Raw genomic sequence first — 20,881 nt, 5'->3', positions numbered from 1 at the left:
CCATGAGTGCCCCAACATGCCAATGCCCCCTCCCCCATCTCAGCCCCCAACACTCCTCCCAAGGACAGGTCCTCTCTGGAACCTTCACAAACCTGATTTCTGGTCCTCCCCAACCAGCTCCCTGTCCCTGCTTCTGGGCACTCCTTCCTTCCTGAGCTCCCAGGATTCCTCAAGGTCACTCTTGGCGACAAAACATAAAAAACAAATGATGGCAGGATGGCAGGAAGAACCTCATACCCAAGCAGAGTGCTAGGTTTTACAACCCCCGCTCAGCCATTCATATCCTAAGCAACAAAACATCAGCAGGATGTGGAAGGTCCCAATAGTAAACCATCTCCATCACATCCATGTAGCCATCAGGCCATCAACCTGTATCTCAGGGACAAATGTTGTAGATACACTCATTTTAAGCATGCATGGTACATTTACAAAAATTAACCTGACTTATTTTGTTCCAGCAAATCTCAATATATTTTAGAGCAATTAAATCACACAGCATGTTTCTGATCATATAACTGTGCTAGAAGTCAATGATTAAAAGCTAACTCAAAATTATTATTTGCTTGGAAATTCAAAGTGCCCTTATAAGATATAAATATAAGAAAGAATCCAAAATGAAACAAGATTGCCTTTAAACTCAATGATAAGATCATAACATGGCAAGAAAATGTCTCCCTCTGGCCTGGGAATTCCACTTTGTGGCACAAGGTTGTGTGATCTCACATCACCCCTAACCCACCTAGACATGTTAACATCTGAAACAGAGTGATGATGTCACTTATCTATATCATCTTACTGCCTGTGTGCGTGGACTTTAAATTCTGAACCCAAATGAGGGGGAGAAAACCAAGTTGACTTTCATGATTGACCTTTCAGGGATGTCCAAGAAATCTGCATTTCAAGAAACAAAGTTCATCAGCTTCTCTCCTAGGGTATTTGGCCACAATACCCAGTGGGCTTGGCAGCATCATGAGTGATGGGTGGGGAGCACCAAGCAGGTGGGCAGGACCCAGGGCCTGGTGACCAGGACAGACCCCCACTATCCATCACCTTTGCAGGCCCTGTCCTCAGCTAAACTTCCCAAAGGCCTTCTTCTGCCCAATCACACAGAGTGTGCCCAAACTCACTCAGGCCTCTGGCAGTTGGACACAATGGCTCATGCCTGTAATCACAGCACTTTGAGAGGCCGAGGCGGGTGGATTATGAGGTCAGGAGTTCAAGACCAGCCTGGCCAAGATAGTGAAACCCCATCTCTACTAAAAATGCAAAATTAGCCAGCGTAGTGGCAGACGCCTGTAATTCCAGCTACTCAGGAGGCTGAGACAGAGAATTGCTTGAACCCAGGAGGCAAAGGTTTCAGTGAGCTGAGATCGTGCCACTACAATCCAGTCTGGGTGACAGAGCAAAATTCAAAAAAATAAATAAATAAAATAAGGGGCCGGGCACCATGACTCATGCCTATAATCCCAGCAATTTGGGAAGCTGTAGTAGGTGGATCATCTGAGGTCAGGAGTTGGAGACCAGCCTGAGCAACAGGGTGAAACCCTGTCTCTACTAAAAAGACAAAAAATAAATCAGGCATGGTGGTGCACACCTGTAATCCCAGCTACTCGTGAGGCTGAGGCAGGAGAAGCGCTTGAACCTGGGAGGCGGAGGTTGCAGTGAGCTGAGATCGCACCATTGCACTTCAGCCTGGGCAACAAGAGCGATCACTTTGGGATTGTGATTTTTGAGATTTTAGATGTGAGGGATTTTGATCTTTCAGGATTTAACCTATTTTACAGTTGAGCAGACTGAGCCACAGAGAGGGGATGTGAACTGCCCAAGGTCTCACAGGTGGTGAATGTTTGTAGCTGGAACCTGAACTAAGGAAGGAGACCACTACTACTGCTGCCCTCCTTCCACCATCTTGCCTAGTTCACAAGACAGGAGGAAAGAGAGAAAGCAAAAATTTAGAAACAAAAGTGAGATAAACAGCCAGACAACCTTGGCACCACCACCTGCCATAGGAGTTAAAAATAATAATAATGACATCAACCCCGGACCTAAACTACTTGTGTTATCTGTAAATTCCAGACATTGTATGAAAAAGCATTGCAAAACTTTCTGTTCTGTTAGCTGATGCATGTAGCCCCCAGTCATGTTCCCCATGCTTGCTCGATTTATCATGACCCTTTCACGTGGATCCTTTAAAGTTGTAAGCCTTTAAAAAGGCCAAGAATTTCTTTTTCGGGGAGCTTGGCTCTTAAGACACAAATCTGCCAGTGCTCCCGGACAAATAAGCCTTTTGCTTCTTTAATCCGGTGTCTGAGGAGATTTGTCTGTGGCTCGTCCTGCTACAGAACCAGGATCTACCTTGGCAAGGGATTCCACACTGAGTCTCCTCCTGAGAAGCCTGCTTTCAGGGGTTTTGAGGAAATTCATGGTCAGTAAACTGTGTCTCAGGAAATTGTTCCTCTCATGCCATTAGTACCTCTAATGCATCAGTCAGGATAAACAAGATTATGATGCAATAACAAGCAACCTCCATTCTCCCTCTCTTTGTTTTGTTTTGTTTTTTGGAGATAAGAATCTTGCTCTGTTGCCCAGGCAGGAGGGCAGTGGTGTGACCTTGGCTCACTACAACCTCTGCCTCTTGGTTCAAGCAATTTTCCTGCCTCAGCCTCCTGAGTAGCTGGGATTACAGGCATGCCCACCACACCTGGCTAATTTTTGTATTTTTAGTAGAGACGGGGTTTCACTATGTTAGCCAGGCTGGTCTTGAACTCCTGGCCTGAAGTGATCCACCAGCCTTGGGCTCCCAAAGTGCTGGAATTACAGGCATGAGTCATTCTGCCTGGTGCACTCCCCGTTCTCCATAGAGAAATCAACACAACGCATCCACAACAGCCTTGGATTAGTCTGCACTGGAAACATCCAGAGTCCTGTGGCACAAAGAAAAGAGACATGCCCAGCCACTTACTGACTCTGAAAGTTTCTGCTAAATAATGACACGGGTTCAGGCTGGTCGTGGTGGCTCACGCCTGTAATCCCAGCACTTTGGGAGGCCGAGGTGGAGAGATCACGAGGTCAGGAGATCGAGATCATCCTGGCTAACACAGTGAAACCCCGTCTCTACTAAAAATACAAAAAATTAGCCAGGCGCGGTGGCAGATGCCTGTAGTCCCAGCTACTCAGGAGGCTGAGGCAGGAGAATGGCATGAACCCGGGAGGTAGAGCTTGCAGTGAGCTGAGATCGCGCCACTGCACTCCAGCCTGGGTGACAGAGCAAGACTCCCATCTCCGAAAAAACAAAAACAAAAATTAGCCGGGCGTGTTGGCATGTGCCTGTAGTCCCAGCTACTCGAGAGGCTGAGGCAAGAGAATCGCTTGAACCAGGGGGACGGAGGTTCCGGTGAGCCGAGACTGCGCTACTGCACTTCAGCCTGGGAGGCAGAGTGAGACTCCGTCTCAGAAAAAATGCTTTCTTCCAACTTACACAAGCCGGAAGAAGAAAATGTCATTTATTTTCATGGTAGGAGATTTATGCCAAGATTTTACACCAGGTGGAGACCTGTACCAGCTCCCTCTGCTCCCATCTCCCAGAGTTCTAGGAATTTACTCTTGCACACTGGCTCTTTCATGTCTCTTGGACTTTGCCTATGGAGGTCTCTCTGCCTAGCACGCCTTCTCTCCATGTCTCACCGTTATCCTCCCGCTTTATTTATTTATTTATTTATTTTTATTGTTTGAGAAAGTGTCTGACTTTGCCACCCAGGCTGGAGTGCAGTGGCATGGTCACTGTTGAGTGCAGCCTCAAATTCCTGGGCTCAAGAAATCCTCCCGTCTCAGCCTCCCAAGTAGGTATGCGTCACCACACCCAACTAGTTTTTTAATTTGTGTGTGTGTGTTTGGTAGAGATGGTAGAGATGTTGCCCAGGCTGGTCTCAAACTCCTGGGCTCCACTGATCCTCCCACCTAAGCCTCCCAAAGTGCAGAGATTACAGGTATGAGCCACCACACACACCCAGCCTCTCCATCTATTTTATTTATTTATTTCTGAGACACAGTCTGCCTCTGTGCCCCACACTGGTGTGCAGTGGCGCAATCTTGGGTTCACCGCAACCTTTGACTCCCGGGTTCAAGTGATTCTCCTGCCTCAGCTTCCAGAGTAGCTGAGATTACAGGCGTGCACCATCACGCCCAGCTAATTTTTGTATTTTTAGTAGAGATGGGGTTTTGCCATATTGGCCAGGCTGGTCTCAAACTCCTGACCTCAAGGGATGCACCTGCCTCAGCCTCCCAAAGTGCTGAGATTACAGGCCTGAGCCACCATGCCCTGCTACTGCATCCAGCTACTCAAGGCAAATATGGAGCCAACATACTTGACTATCTGCAGGGGTCCACCCCGGGTAGGGGAGATGTGAGCACTGGCGTCGGAGGGAGCCCAGCTTATTGGCCCAACTCAGAGATAGACCCATTTCCTGGTGGGCATAGCACTCCAAGGCTTGTCACTTACAGCCTCTGCAACTCCAAGTCTTGGTATGCCTGAAACCCATACTCCACAAGAGCAAGCCTTCACTGAGCACCTAGGGTGGGACAGATAGGCCAGAGCTGAGCACGCAAGAGGAAGGAGACCCAGACTTTGCCTTGAGGAGATCACATTCAGCCAGGGACAGAATTACTCCAGAGTGTCGCAGACAAAGGGACCAAAGCCTCTGATTTTCTTTTCTTTTGTTTTTCTAATTTTTTTGAGGTGGAGTTTCACTCTTGTTTCCCAGGCTGGAGTGCAATGGCATGATCTCAGCTCACTGCAACCTCCGCCTCCTGGATTCAAGCAATTCTCCTGCCTCAGCCTCCCATGTAGCTGGGATTACAGGCACCCGCCACCACACTCAGCTAATTTTTTGTATTTTGAGTAGAGACAGGGTTTCACCATATTGCCCAGGCTGGTCTCAAACTCCTGACCTCAGGTGATCCACCCACCTAGGCCTCCTAAAGTGCTGGGATCACAGGTGTGAGCCACTGTGCCTAGCCGTCTCCAATAGAAGGAGGCAGAGAGAGGTTTGGCACCCAACAGAAATGAGTTTAAATCTTGGTTCCCCTGGTTCTTGGCTCAAGCTTCTTTGGTGCCCAGTGTCTTCCTATGAAAGGGAATGAGAGGGGTCTGGGGTTGTGACAAAATCATGTTTCTAGTGCTGGGCAAGGTGATATGCACCTGTAATATCAGCAACTCAGGAGCCTGAGGAGGGAGGATTGCTTGAGGTCAGAAATTCCAGCCCAGGCCGGGCGCAGTGGCACACGACTGTAATCCTAGCACTTTGGGAGGCCGAGGTGGGCAGATCACCTAAGGTCAGGAGTTTGAGACCAGCCTGGCCAACGTGGTGAAATTCCAGCTCTACTAAACATACAAAAAGTAGCTGCGCATAGTGGCGGGCAGCTGTAGTCCCAGCTACTCCCAACCTGGGAGGCAGAGGTTGCAGTGAGCCGAGATCGTGCCACTGCACTGCAGCCTGGGCGACAAGAGCAAAACTCCATCTCAAAAAATAAAAAGAATAAATAAAATAAATGAAAAAATAAAATAAAAATAAAAATAAAAATAAATTCAAGCTTAGCCTGGGCAACATAGGGAGACCCCATCTCAAAAAAAAAAAAAAGGCCAGGCACGGTGGCTCACACCTGTAATCCCAGCACTTTGGGAAGCCAAGGCGGGTGGATCACCTGAGGTCAGGAGTTCGAGACGAGCCTGGCCAACATGGTAAAATCCTATCTCTACTAAAAATACAAAAACTGGCTGGACATGGTGGCACGTGCCTGTAGTCCCAGCTACTTGGGAGGCTGAGGCAGGAGAATTGCTTGAACCTGGAGGCAGAGGTTGCAATGAGCTGAGATCACACCACTGCACTCTAGCCTGGGCATCAGAGTGAGACTCTTATCTCCAAAAAAAAAAAAAAGTAGTCAGGAAGAGACATCAACAAAAATTGGTGATGAATGGGGTAGCAGTGGCACTGGGGAACAAAAGGGAACAGATATTTTGCACTGCAATTGTCATCTCATTTCTTTTCTTTTTTTTTTTTTTGAGATGGAATCTCCTTCTGTTGCCAGGCTGGAATACAGTGGTGTGATCTCGGCTCACTGCAACCTCTGCCTCCCGGGTTCAAGCGATTCTCCTGCCTTAGCCTCCCAAATAGCTGACACTACAAGCACATGCCACCATGTCCAGCTAATTTTTTTATTTTTAGTAGACACAGGGTTTCGCCATTTCAGTTAGGATTGTCTTGATCTCTTGACCTTCTGATCTGCCCACTTCATCCTCCCAAAGTGCTGGGATTACAGGTGTGAGCCATCATGCCTGGCCAATTGTCATCTCTTTTCAATATTGAGCACATATGGGTATGCTGTAAAGGAAATTTTAAAATCTCAGGATCCCAGCCCCCCATCTTCTTATGCAAAAGAGAAAGTCATTGCAACACCCTTTTCCAAATGAATAGCTGTTCCTAAGATCATGTAACAGCCAGATAGATGTCTACTCAGCAAGAAAAGGCCTCAGGCATCTGGGAAAGGCTGCACCCCATAGATCATTCATAAGTAAATTATGTGTTGGCCTCCTATAATCAAGGACATGACAATGTTAATGTTAGGTCTACAAACTTTTTTTTTCTTTCAGATGGAGTCTCCCTCTGTCACCCAGGCTGGAGTGTAGTTGCGCAATCTGGGCTCACTGCAAACTCTGCCTCTCAGGCTCAAGCAATTCTCTTGCCTCAGCCACCCGAGTAGCTGGGATTATGGGCATGTGCCTCCACACTGGGCTAATTTTTGTATTTTTAGTACAGATGGGGTTTCGCCATGTTGGCCAGGCTGTTTTTGAACTCCTGACCTCAGGGGATCCACCCGCCTTGGCCTCCCAAAGTGCTGGAATTACAGGTGTGAGCCACTGCACCCAGCTGAGTAAATTTCTTGATTGCACAGAATGTATGGTGATATTGGTGGACTTAAGGACATTGAATTGTTTATCAGGAATAAAGTATTATTGTGTTTTCTGGGGTCCTGAATAATGCTGTAGCATTCAGGGTAGATTGAGTAAAAAAAATGTAGAGATGGTTTCCTAGTTACTTGTTTTTGCTTCTAATTTTCATTCATTTGCTATTTATTCTCTTCTGGCTTTGCTTGTGTATGCATATATATAAAATCATTATGATTATTATTATTTTTAGTTTCTAGTGGAAGGCTTTTATTTGGTTCTGTGAATAGTCATTTTATTTCCTATGTATTTCTAGCAAGTTGTATTCATTCCATTGATCTAGAATTCCTAGGCTGCCTTTGTTGGGCCTGCAGGAATAAATGGAGCATAGCAGCTTTTTATTTTTTATATTTATTTTTTGAGACAGAGTCTCACTCTGCCACCCAGGCTGGAGTGCAATGGTGCGATCTCAGCTCACTGCAGCCTCTGCCTCAGAGGTTCAAGTGATTCTCTTGCCTCAGCCTCTGGAACAGCTGGGACTACAGGTGCCCACTACCACACCTGGCTAACTTTTTGTATTTTTAGTGGAGATGGGGTTTCATCATGTTGGCCAAGCTGGTCTCAAACTCCTGACCTCAGGTGATCCATCTGCCTTGGCCTCCCAAAGTGCTGGGAGTACAGGCATGAGCCACCCCATCCAGCGAGTATACTTTCATAAATAGAATTTGAGTCATATTTCTGTCTCTGCCTAATTTCTCCAAAATTTGTAAACTATTTGTGAATATTCTTAATTCATGACAATGTGTTTGTTGGCATACAGTTGAACAGGGTCCCCAGGGCCAATCAGGGAGAGAGAGCCCAGAAACTTGACATGTTAGCACTACTGTAACTGCTCAAGGGGTTGACATTGCCCACTGCCTAGACAGAGCCGATTCATGAAGACAGGTGAATTGTAATTGACCAACATGGTGAAATCCTGTCTCTACTAAAAAAATACAAAATTAGCTGAGCATGGTGGCGGGCACCTCTAATCCCAGCTACTTGGGAGCCTGAGGCAGGAGAACCAGTTGAACTCGGGAGGCGGAGATTGCAGTGAGCCAGGATCGTGCCATTGCACTTCAGCCTGGGTGACAGAAAGAAATAAAGAAAGAAAGAAAGAAGAAAGGAAGGAAGGAAGGGGAGAAAGAGAGAAAGAAAGAAAAGTATCAGTGCTAACCCAAGCGAGACAAAAAATTAATTGAATACCAAAAAAATACTTTGCTAAATTTTTATGTTAAAACAGCTGATACCGAAATTGTTTAGATAAACAGTTTGGTTTTTGTTGTTGTTGTTTGTTTTTGTTATTTGCTTATTGCTTTTTTGAGATGGAGTCTCAATCTGTCACCCAGGCTGGAGTGCAATGGCGTGATTTTGGCTCACTGCAACCTCTGCCTCCCGGGTTCAAGTGATTCTCGTACCTCAGCCTTCTAAGTAGCTGGGATTACAGGTGCCCACCACTATGCCTGGCTAATTTTTTTGAATTTTTAGTAGAGACGGGGTTTCACCATGTTGGTAAGGCTGGTCTTGAACTCCCAACCTCAGGTGATCCACCTGCCTCAGCCTCCCAAAGTGCTGGGATTACAGGCATGAGCCACCATTCCCTGCTAATTTTGTATTTTTTAGTAGAGACAGGGTTTCTCCATGTTGGTCAGGCTGCTCTGGAAATCCCCACCTCAGTTGATCTGCCAGCCTCGGCCTCCCAAAGTGCTGGGATTACAGGCATGAGCCACCACGCCTTTTTTGTTGTTTTTGAAACAGGGTCTCACTCTGTCGCCCAGGCTGGAGTGCAGTGGAGCAATCTCCCCTCACTGCAACCTCCTCCTCCTGGGTTCAAGGGATTCTCCCATCTCCTCCCAAGTAACTGGGATTACAGGCTTGTGCCACCATGCCCAGCTAATTTTTTGTGGGCTTGCCCAGCCTAGATATACAATTTGAATGAACTCCAAGGTCTAAGTCAAATTACCTATGATTACCCATTAGGTATCAGTGCTATGTACGTAAACTGGAGAAACAACTGATATTCAAGAGCACGTAAGTCCGATGTTAACCATGGACTCATGGAGAATCAAGATGGTCACCTTGTCCTTCCTGACTCCTTAAAGTGTTTGTTATTAAAGGTTCTGCAGTTGGGCGTGATGGCTCACACCTGTAATCCCAGCACTTTGGGAGGCCGAGGCGGGTGAATCACCTGAGGTCGGGAGTTCGATATCAGCCTCACCAACATGGAGAAACCCCATCTCTACTAAAAATACAAAAAATTAGCCGGTTGTGGTGGCTCATGCCTGTAATCCCAGCTACTCAGGAGCCTGAAGCAGGAGAGTCACTTGAACCCAGGAGGCGGAGGTTGTGGTGAGCCGAGATAGCATCATTGCACTCCAACCTGGGCAACAAGAATGAAACTCTGTCTAAAAACAAAAAACAAAGGGCTCTGCCTTCCATGACTCATCATGGAAAAGATAAAATGATCTAAATTAAGTATGTATCAGTGTGCTGACTTATAAATTGCTAAAATAGTTCACAACCAATGTTTCGTTTGTCAAATCCATGTTCCTGGGAAGACAATCAAAGCTTCAGGTGCATTTGGCTACCTCATGGGCCGTTTGAACATTTCAGTTGTCAATTGTCATTTTCAATGCATGTTTTCTGGTTGCTTTCCCATGCAGGAGGGCTGATATTACAACAGTAGATCATTATGGTACAGAGTATTTTCACCAGGTACTGAAAGCTTTTTATGGCTCACTGACTGGGGACAATCAATTCCTTCACAATCTAGAACCTGAAGATTGGATCTTCTGAGAACATCAGAGAAAGAATGTCCTTGCCATCCACACTACAGCAAAACTTTAGGACCTTGAACTTTGGGTTCATAATCTCACAAAAGGGAAGTTTTTCACCGGAAGAAGATGGCATCCTTGATGTGAGCAGCTTTTCCCAAGATCACAGATGAAGACTTCTCGTTTTTTTTTTTGAGACAGAGTCTTTTTTTTTTTTTTTTTTTGAGACAGAGTCTCGGTCTTGTTGCTCAGGTTGGAGTGGAATAGCGCGATCTTGGCTCAATGCAACCTCCACCTCCTGGGTTCAAATAATTCTGCTGACTCAGCCTCCTGAGTAGCTGGGATTACAGGTGCCCACCACCATGCCCAGCTAATTTTTTTGTATTTTTAGTGGAGACAGGGTTTCACCATGTTGGCCAGGCTGGTTTTGAACTCCTGACCTCAGGTGATCCACCTACCTCGGCCTCCCAAATCGCTAGGATTACAGGCATGCGTCACCGTGCCCGGCCTTGTGATAGTGTCTTACTCTGTCACCCAGGCTGGAGTGCAGTGGTGCAATCTTGGCTCACTGCAACCTTCGCCTCCCAGATTCAAGCGATTCTTGTACCTCAGCCTCCTGAGCCACTGAGACTACAGGCACGTGCCACCGTGCCTGGTTAATTTTGTGTGTGTGTGTGTGTGTGTGTGTGTGTGTGATGGAGTTTCGCTCTTGTTGCCCAGGCTGGAGTGCAGTGGTGCAATCTTCGCTCACTGCAACATCTGCCTCCTGGGTTCAAGCGATTCTCCTGCCTCGGGCTCCTGAGTAGTTGGGATTATAGGCACCCAACACCATACCCGGGGAATTTTTTGTATTTTTAGTAGAGACGGAGTTTCATCATGTTGGCCAGGCTGGTCTTGAACTCCTGACCTCAGGTGATCCACCCGCCTCGGTGTCCCAAAGTGCTGGGATTACAGGCGTGAGACCTGTGCCCAGCCTCTGTCTCTCTCTCTCTCTCTCGACTAGAGAGACTGACCGGGGACAATCAACTCTCTCCAGACTGACAGAGAGAGAGAGGGAGAGAGAGAGAGAGCGAGAAAGAGACAGAGTCTGGCTCTCACCCAGGCTGGAATGCAGTGGTGTGATCTTGGCTCACTGCAACCTCCGCCTTCCGTGTTCAAGCGATTCCTGTGTCTCAGCCTCCCAAGTAGCTGGGATTGTAGGTCCGCACCACCATGCCCGGCTAATTTTTGTATTTTTAGTAGAGACGGCTTTGCCATATTGGCCAGGCTGGTTTTGAACTCCTGACCTCAGGTGATCCGCCAGCCTGTGCCTTCCAAAGTGCTGGGATTACAGGCGTGAGTCACCGCGCCCGGCCAAATAAAATAAAATGTTAAAGTAAATTCAGGACTACCCCTCCTCCAAGTCTTCTGTCCCCTTTGGGCGCCCACGTGAGCGGGGGAGGGGCTGGGGGAATAATAACATCAAAAGAGCGCCTTTTCCTCCCTTATTCCGAGGAGACTTCCCTGGGCCTGACTCCCGGTCCTGTCCTCAGCGCCCCGCGGCCTCTCCAGCCCCTTCAGTGGCCAAGATGCAGAGATCAGGACGCCTTTGCGCCGCCCCAGGTGCCCGCCCCTAGCTGCCTCCGCCTGGGCCCCGACGGAAGGTGAGGTCGGGGGCCGGGCCAGGGCGTGGCAGCCGGGGTGTGTGTACCCTGAGCTTGGTGCCTCCGGTGGCCCGGCAGCACCGTCCCACCGCTGCCACCCTCCGATGGGGCCGCTACCTGTGTGCCTGCCAATCATGCTGCTCCTGCTGCTGCCGTCGCTGCTGCTGCTGCTGCTTCGACCTGGCCCCGGGTCCGGCGAGGGTGAGTGAGGAAGGGGCTTTCCCGGAACTCAGGCGTTCCGGGATTCCTCCAGCCCTTCCTAGGGACCCAGCAGCCCTGCCTCCCATCCCTCTCCAAGTTCCTAGTTGCCCTAGAGCCCCCAGCTCGCTCTTCTAATGCTCACCCACACTGTGCGCCCCAGCCTTCTGCAGGGCGCCCCACTCACTCCTCCCAGGGACCCAGAACTAGCCCAGTCCTTCCCCAGGGGTGCAGAGTCCTCTCCTGGCTCCCTCCCCTAACCGGCTGTGACCCTCTCCGGCAGCCCGGAAGCCTCCCGGTTGTCCTGATCTGGGGTCCGTGAACTTATCCTTCATTTCACCTGTCCCTGAGATGTGAGACACCAGAGGGTGGGAGGAGCAGGGGCAGAAAGGCCCGGCTTGGTGGTGGGAGAATATATCGTGCCCCTGTACAAGAAACCCCTGTGACAAAAAAAAAAAAAAAAAAAAAAAAATAGAACATACTGCCCCTATCTCACTATCCATCCTTTGGGGTCACTGTAGAGAGGTCCCCTGGGTGACTGCCTATTTCTGGGGTGCACAGATACATGTACCTGCAGAGTACTATGCAGACACTGCCAGCACACAGATGCGGAGGCACAGCACCAGCCCCAGACTCACCTGGCCCTCAGGTGTGCAGCTCGCTGTGTGCGGCTCCCACAGGCAAAAATACTGAGATACCGCTAGGGGGACACAAGCACACACAGCTCAAGGATACCCGGGACCGCACTCAGGACAATTCAGATGAGCCGTGTACACACACGCACACACACACACACACAGAGCCGCACAGACACACATATGTGCACATAGACCCAGGGGCTCACAGGATGCACAGACAACCCTGGCCCTCCCCGAGGAGGCTGCAGCGGGCAGACAGGGCAAACAGACCCTAGCGTGACCTGCCCCACCTATGTTGGCACAGAGGGAGTGTTTGGCTTGGTTATAAGCACAGTGCTGGATGCCCGCCCCGTGCCTAGAACCCTCCCTCTATAGGGCTGTTGCTAGGGCTCTGAGATACCAGAGAGTGGTCAGGGAGGGTGGCAGGGGAACCTTTGGGGACAGCTTCAGGGTACGGTGTTGGGACTGGGACATTGTCAGGGTGCTCAGAGAGGGTGTGTTCCCTGGGTCTTGATGGATTTAGAGGTCAAGGGACCATTTCTGGAAGCTCACTGTGTGCCAGGGCAGCTTATATCAGAGCTCAGCATTTTTTTTTTTTTTTTTTTTTTTTTGAGACAGAGTCTCACTCTTGCCCAGGCTGGAGTGCAGTGGCACGATTTCGGCTCACTGCAACCTCCACCTCCCGGGTTCAAGAGATTCTCCTGCCTCAGCCTCCTGAGTAGCTGGGACTACAGGCATGCGCCACCACACCTGGCTAATTTTTGTATTTTTAGTAGAGACAGGGTTTCACCATGTTAGCAAGACTGGTCTCGAACTCCTGACCTCAGGTGATCCACCTGCCTTGGCCTCCGATTGTGCTGAGATTACAGGCATGAGCCACTGCGCTTGGCCAGAGATCTGCTCTGGAAGACACCCCATGCCGGAGGGCACTGCCACAAGCAGACAGTATGGCGAGGGTCCCTATGGCCACCTGGCAGGCAAGGTGGATTCTGAAGGGAGGTGGCCTGGGAGCAGGCTGAGGATGGGGTGAGGGCATTTGAGCAGCAGAGTGTCTGCGTGAGGGGGCATAACTGGAGGAAGAGTAAATGACTCTTGTGTGAGAGGATGAGGGAGGGGTGAGAGGGGCTGACTACCCCCAGGACTTGGGGTGCATTGAGACTCCTTAGCTTTATCCAGACTCGTGGGAGCCATGGAGGTTTGAGGCAGAGGCGTGGGCTGCTGGGAGAGTGACGATCCAGAGAGGAAGGCAAAGCTTTCAACTGCAAATGCCATTTTATTTTCATGTGTTTTTTTTGTTTTTGTTTTTGTTTTTGTTTTTTGAGACGGAGTTTCACTCTTGTTGCCCAGGCTGGAGTGCAACGGCACGATCTCGGCTCACTGCAACCTCTGCCTCCCGGGTTCAAGCGAGTCTCCTGCCTCAGCCTCCCAAGTAGCTGGGATTACAGGCATGCACCACCGTGCCCAGCTAATTTTGTATTTTTAGTAGAAAAAGGTTTCTCCATGTTGGTCAGGTTGGTCTGGAACTGCTCACTTCAGGTGATCTGCCTGCCTCAGCCTCCCAAAGTGCTGGGATTAGAGGCATGAGCCACCGCGCCTGGCCCCGAATGTGTTTTACATTTTCTTCCTCTTTGATTCATCTTTGTCCTCCAACATAAATATGCTACTTTTTCCACTGATTAAAAAACAAAATGGAATTTAAATCTGGCCTGGACTTCTCAAAAAAGTCAGTGTGATGAAAACTGTTCAAGATAAAACAGAAATGAGACTGAGCATGGTGGTTCATGCCTGGAATCCCAGCACCTTGGGAGGCCAAGGCAGGAGAATCACTTGAGGCCAGGAGTTTGTGAACAGCCTGGGCAACATAGTGAGACCCCGTATCTACTAAAAATTTAAAAATTAGCTGGGCATGGTGGTGCATGCCTGTATGTCTGGAGGCTGAGGCAGGAGGATCGCTTGAGCCCAGGATTTGGAGGCTGCAGTGAACTATGATTGTGCCACTGCCCTCCAGTGTTGGTGACAAAGTAAGACCCTGTCTCTAAAAAAAAAGAGAGACAAGATGATCAGGATGAGTGTAGAGGCTCATGCCTATAATCCTAGCACTTTGGGAGGCCAAAGCAGTGGATCATATGAGGTCAGGAGTTTGAGACCAGCCTGGCCAAGATGGTGAAACCCCGTTTCTACTAAAAATACAAAAATTAGCTGGGCGTGGTGGTGCACGCCTGTGATCCCAGCTACTTGGGAGGCTAAGGCAGGAGAATTGCTTGAACCTGGGAGGCAGAAGTTGCTGCGAGCAAGATTACACCACTATGCTCCAGCCTGAGCAACAAGAATGAGACTCTGCCTAAAAAAAAAAAAAAAAAAAAAAAAATGATCAAACACAATGCATCAACTTCCCGGAGCCGTATAAACCCTAACCCTAACCCAGGAAGCAGGCAAGCCTGTGTGTGAGTGTTTCCACTCTATTGCTGGTACCACTCGGCTCTGGCAACCCCGAAGGCCACCTTCCCCTAATGTTACTGTGTAAGGAGGAAGAAGCACTGGTTTGCAAGTCAGAAGCCTGGGTTGAAGCCTCTGCTTGAGATCCTGCTGGCTGTGGGAATGTGGGGTTACATTTCCCGGCTGGCCTCCTTTCCTACATGTCCAGTGCAGGGGTTCCAGTCACATGCATTAGGCACCATTACATGTCCGAGCTGTGCCAAGATCTAGAAAAATGGCTGGGCTCAGGCCAAGGGGCCTTCTTGTCTGGCAGTGAAAATAAGAGGAGATACCAAGGGCCCTGAGCCTGAGTCTGGAGGGGAAGTCATGAGCACAGGGCAGTGCCAGGGCCCGGGAGCTGCCACAGAGGAGCCCACCTTGGTGACAGACACCTGTAGGGTCATCCGTGATGCCCAGTGCCCAACACAGGGAACTGGACAAACGTTTCATGCATGACTCTTTTTTCCCTTCTTGGCTACCTTGAGGACGTTGATTATAATAGTTAGCCTTTTTTTTTTTCTTTTTTTGAAAGTCTTGCTCTGTCGCCCAGGTTGGAATGCAGTGGCAAAATCTTGGCTCACTGCAACCTTCCCCTCTCAGGTTCAAGTGACTCTTCTTCCTCAGCCTCCCTAGTAGCTGGGATTACAGGTGTGCACCACTATGCTCGGCTAATTTTTGTATTTTTACTACAGGCGGGGTTTCACCATGTTGGCCAGGCTGATCTTGAACTCCTGACCTCAGGTGATCTGCCCGCCTGGGCCTCCCAAAATGTTGGGATTACAGGTGTGAGCCACTGAGCCCAGCTGGATTATAATAGCCTTTTCATGCACCAGGGGCTTTATACTCAGTTATCTCATTTCGTTCATATGAGTTGAAGTCAGCTTATCTGCCATTTCACAGGTGAGGAAACCAAGGCCCAGAGAGGTTAGGAATTTGTCCAAGGTCACACAGCTAGGAAGTAGGATTCAAACCCAGACAGCCAGGCTGTAACACCTAGGCTCTTCTCAGGCTAATGCCCTTCCCAGGGGTCTGGGAAGCCCTGACCTGCAGCCTGTCACCTTTGTTTACCCCCCAGCCTCCAGGACATTACATGTGTACCGGCGTGGGATCCTGGAACTGGCAGGAACTGTGGGTTGTGTTGGTCCCCGAACCCCCATCGCCTATATGAAATATGGTTGCTTTTGTGGCTTGGGAGGCCATGGCCAGCCCCGTGATGCCATTGACTGGTGAGTGCATGCCTGGGACCAGGCCACAAAATCCCTCACACTCTGGGGTAGTCAACGCTTATGAGGAAGTACCCAAAACTGAAGCTGGGATTTGGTCCAGGGAGATCCCAGTGTGCAGTACTACTTTGCAGGCAGGCAGAGGCCTCTTGGATAACATGGCCAATGAGGCCAGATCTTGGTACCAGCTGCCCCTTACCCTGGACTTAGGCTGATTACATTGCCTTAAAAAATTGGCCAGGAGCGGTGGCTTACTCCTCTAATCCCAGCACTTCAGGAGGCCGAGGCGGGCAGATCACTTGAGGTCAGGAGTTCAAGACCAGCCTGGCCAATATGGTGAAACCCCATCTCTACTAAAAATGCAAAAATTAGCTGTGTGTGGTGGCAGGCATCTGTAATCCCAGCTACTCGGGAGACTGAGGCAGGAGAATTGCTTGAACCCAGGAGGCGGAGTTTGCAGTGAGTTGAGATTGCACCACTGCATTCCAACCTGGGCGACAGTGCGAGACCCTGTCTCAAAAGAAAAAAATAATAATAATATAAAGTGACCAGGTGTGGTGACTCACACCTGTAATGCCACCACTTTGGGCCGAAGCAGGAGGATCACTGGAGACCAGGAGTTTGAAACCAGCCTAGGCAACATAGTGAGACCCTGTCTCTATATTAAACACACACACAAACACACACATAAAGGCAGCCAGACTATGCACTAGGAACTGCCCTGGGAATCCCTTTGCATTCTCACAAGAATCCCATTTCGCAGATGAAGAAACCAAGGCACAGAAATATTAAGTAATGTGTCCAGGTGTGGGGGCTCACGCCTGTAATCCCAGTACTTTGGGAGGCTGAGGCAGGCAGATCATGAGGTCAGGAGTTCGAGACCATCCTGGCCAACATGGTGAAACCCTGTCTCTACCAAAAATACAAAAATTAGCTGGGTGTGGTGGCAGGCACCTGTAGTCCCAGCTACTCAGGAAGCTGAGGCAGGAGAATCGCTTGAACCTGGGAGGCGGAGGTTGCAGTAACCTGAAATCACGCCACTGCACTCTAGCCTGGGGTCTCACTTTTGCCCAGGTTAGAGTGCAGTGGCATAATCATAGTGGCTCACTGCAGCCTCAAATTCTTGGGCTGAAGGGAATCCTCCCACCTCAGCCTCCCAAGTAGCTAGGACTATAGGCATGTGCCATCATGGTGAGCTAATTTTTTGTGTGTTTTTATTTTCTCGAGACAGAGTCTTGCTCTGTTGCTCAGGCTGGAGTGCAATGGCACAAACTTGGCTCACTGCAACCTCCATCTCCTGGGTTCAAGTGATTCTCCTGCCTCAGCCTCCCAAGTAGCTGGGATTACAGGCATGCACCACCATGCCTGGCTAATTTTGTATTTTTAGTAGAGACAGGGTTTTGCCGTGTTGGCCAGGCTGTTCTCGAACTCCTGACCTTGTGATCCACCTGCCTCGGCCTCTCAAAGTGTTGGGATTACAGGCATGAGCCACTGAGCCTGGCCTGGTGAGCTAATTTTTAAATTTGTTATAGAGACAAGAGAGACAAGAGTCTCCTTATGTTGCCCAGGCTGGTCTCGACCCCCTGGCCTCAAGTGATCATCCACCTCAGCCTCCCAAAGTGCTGGGATTACAGATGGGTGTCACCGCACCTGGCCTTTAAGGAGGGTTTCATTATAAACCTACCCTGAAGGGAGGGAATCTGATTTTACGAGAGGGTATAGCCTGGTGAGGCCTGGATGACCTCTGGAGGTAGGGGCTTGTGCCTGGGCTGAGACCTAAGGGACAAAGGGCAGACATGAAGTTGCCCCAGGCAGAGGGCACAGTGTGGGCAAAGTCAGGAAGTGGCAGGGCTTGGATCACTCCAGGAAGAGAGAGGAGTCGTGTCACAGGAGCTCGAGACCCAGACAGTGAGGCAGGCAGGCAGGGACCAAGTTTGGGCACAGCCAGGGAGGCAGGACAGGGCATGGTGGGGCCAATGGAATCATTACCCAAGACGGGGATTTTCAGGGAAACAGCTTAGATAAGGCCAGGCGTACAGTAGCTCCCACCTGTAATCCCAGCATTTGGGGAGGCTGAGGTAGGAGGACTGCTTGAGCCTGGGAGTTCAAGACCAGCCTAGGCAACATAGTGAGACCCCATATCTACAAAAACTTTAAAAAAGGAGTTTGTGTTCCTGTAGTAGCATACTTGGGAGGTTGAGGTGGCAGTATCATTTGAGCCCGGGAGTTCAAGGCTAAAGTGAGATGATTGAGCCATTGCACTCCAGCCTGAGTGGCAGAGAGATATGCTGTCTCAAAGGAAATATAAATTAAAAATCCAGCTGGGCTTGCTGGAGTGTGCCTGTAGTCTCAGCTACTTGGGACACTGAGGTGGGAGGATCGCTTGAGCCCAGGATTTCAAGGCTGCCGTGAGCTATGAATGTGCCACTGCACTCCAACCTGGGTGGCAAAGAAAGACCCTGTCCCTTAAATAAAAAAGGTATTGCTAGCAGTACCTAAGCAGGCTGGGATCCTGCACATAACCAAGACTTCATTGTTCCGGAGGCTCAGGATAAAGTCAAGACAGGAAGAACCCTCCAACTGTAGTCTTATCTGTATTTTGGATATCTGCTGTTAACCACCACCAGAAATTACCTGTGTGAAGTCACCCGGTAAAAGGGAGCTCTTAGCAGAAGGTAGTAAAAAGGAATTGAGTTTTAGTCCTGATTCAGTTACAGCCTCTCTCTCTGACCTAGGGCAAGAAATGCCCTTCTGCTAAAACTCAGTGTAGTTCTCTGCAAAAAGAGGGAGTTGGCCAGCTGGGCCTTTTTTGATCTTTTTTTTTTTTTTTTTTTTTTTTTTTTTTTTTTTTTTTTTAGGAGACAGGGTCTTGCTCTGTTGCTCAGGCTGGAGGGCAGTGGCATGATCATAGCTCACTGCAGCCTCGGACTCACAGGCTCAAGTGATCCTTTTGCCTCAGCCTCCTGAGTAGCTGGGACTACAGGCATGCACCACCACACCCAGCTTGCTCATACCTTTTTACTGCAAAGGTGAAATCTACACCATTCAGGGGCGAGAACTGCTGCTGCCCCATGCTGTGCATTTGTTGTGTCTACTATGATTGTCTTGGTTGTGTGTGTTGCATGCATGTGAAGTTATACGACATGATGAAGGTAGGAAAGTTATACCAAAGCTTCTGGAAGCCAAGTGAGTAGGAAGAGCTAGAAAACAAAGTTCCAGCTCTTCTCTCTGGATGCCTGAAATACCCTTGCATGGGGCCTGAGATGCGGCTTAGAGGTAGGGATAGACCTGCAACCATTCCTGTACCATTTTCTCTGGCCTCTTACGTTTCCTGTACATACATGATCAGCTCTAGAGAAGGAGGCACAACTCTGTTAAGCCTTCCTGCTGTTAGCACCATGTTTCGCTGCACCTGGTTGGAGGATGTTTTCCTTGGATAGAGGTGAGAAAATGGTGGAGATTTCTGCAGGTTTGTGCCTGAAGAGTGCTCAGGAAGGATGAGCTTGAGGTTCCTTGGCCCAATGGGGACCTCGATGTTCAGGGCAGAGGGAGTCCCTGCAGTCTTCAGTTGTAGGATGGGGATAACAGAGATACAGATGTACCTGTATACTCTTACCTTACAAAGAATGACTCCAATTTCAGGAACAGTGAACCAACTAGATCATCCACCTACCTTGAAATTCTTTCTAGAATCTTCTTGCCTTCTTGTATTGAATTAGAAAGAGGATTGTCCATGGAGTTGGGCACTCAGGATTCTCTCCTCATTCAATTTAAAAACACCTAACGGCCTGATCTATAACTGTTCCTGAAATTCCATTGCTCTTGCCTTAATCTCTTTTTGTTGAGGCATTGCTAGCTTTAGGTTCCTTTTTAAAGACAAAATATTCTGTACCTCAAAAGGAATATAGACATTTATAAGTCTATAACACTTCCACATAAATTAGATTATCAAGTACTTTTTTCTGGCTTGCTGAGAATGTGCCCCAAGAGAATAGTAATTGTAAAGAGTCAAATGTCAGAGGGCACCGATCTCTTTGCAGCATGAAATGCTGCTCTGTACCAGGCCTGGTGGTATTCATGGAGAATCTGGGCAACTAGTGGCAACATTAATTGTGTGGGCATGGGGGAGAGATGTGCAGTGGATGGGCCATGAAGGTAAGGTGGGTAATTGCTGACATTTATTGAATATGTAATGTGTCTAGGAACTAAACCACACACTCATATATACATTCGCTCATTTAATTCCCAGAGCACGTCTGTGACAGAAGCAGTACTACTATTATCTCCATTTTATTAATGCATATCGTGAGGCATGGAGAAATTAAATAACTTGCTCAAGGTCATACAACTAAAAAGTGCCAGGGTCAGGATTCAAACACAGGCACTGTCACCCCAGAGCCTGCACTATCTTTTTCTGCAAAGTTCACAAATGCAGGACTGTGTGAATAAATAAATGTATGGAAAATACCTATGACTATAATATTCTATTTGAGGCTTTCCTTCATACAGTAATGATGATACCTTGCATTTCACATCTCTTTAAAGTATTTCCACATTCACTGACTTTGTGGGATGGGCTGGGAGTGGGTAGGGTCTACAGAACTTGCTGGACCCTTTGAATCCTTTGGGCCTTTGAATTCTGTACTATCAGAAGGAACATCTTCACTAAAGGACAGCTGACCCTCCAGAGGGAGTGTTACCCCTGTCCCATAGCATTTTAGGAGGCCTCCACACGCTTTCCCCAAGCCTCATCATCCATTTCTCTCCCTCTGGGGTTCAGCTATGCATGTGGACCAGAGCCTAGAGAGTTTCCTTCCAGGATAAAGGGACCCCAGATGATTAGCAGCCAAGCCAGAGCTAAGGGAGGTTTGGGATTTTAGGTTAAGTGTTCATTTTAAAAAAGTCATAGTCTGATCATTTTGGTACCAGCCTAAATTCCACTGGGTCAAGT

General features: G+C 48.8%; 2 protein-coding genes across 5 annotated transcripts in view; both read left to right on the top strand.

Annotated features, from left to right (window-relative positions):
- Positions 1–20,881, top strand: part of LOC129047184 (uncharacterized) — a 608,921-nt gene that overhangs the window by 243,742 nt on the left and 344,298 nt on the right. The window lies entirely within an intron of this gene.
- The window catches only part of LOC134759832 (group 10 secretory phospholipase A2-like), a 36,104-nt gene continuing 23,539 nt past the window's right edge, over positions 8,317–20,881 (top strand). For 2 of the 4 annotated variants that reach the window (XR_010136666.1, XM_063714785.1), the window contains exons 1-2: positions 10,450–11,597; positions 15,783–15,933. Coding sequence is in view for 2 of the 4 variants with exons in the window: in XM_063714785.1 (XP_063570855.1) it covers positions 11,501–11,597; positions 15,783–15,933 (248 nt within the window). In the remaining 2 variants the exon portion in view is untranslated. Of the gene's footprint in view, positions 9,897–10,449; positions 11,598–15,782; positions 15,934–18,788; positions 20,174–20,881 lie in introns of those variants that run through there. The other 2 variants (XR_010136665.1, XM_063714784.1) reach the window with 2 other exon arrangements.

This window comes from Pongo abelii, chromosome 14 (assembly GCF_028885655.2).
Source record: "Pongo abelii isolate AG06213 chromosome 14, NHGRI_mPonAbe1-v2.0_pri, whole genome shotgun sequence".
Taxonomy (NCBI): Eukaryota; Metazoa; Chordata; class Mammalia; order Primates; family Hominidae; genus Pongo; species Pongo abelii.
Note: the sequence above shows the minus strand (reverse complement) of the source record. Positions and strands in the feature narration are given on the sequence as shown.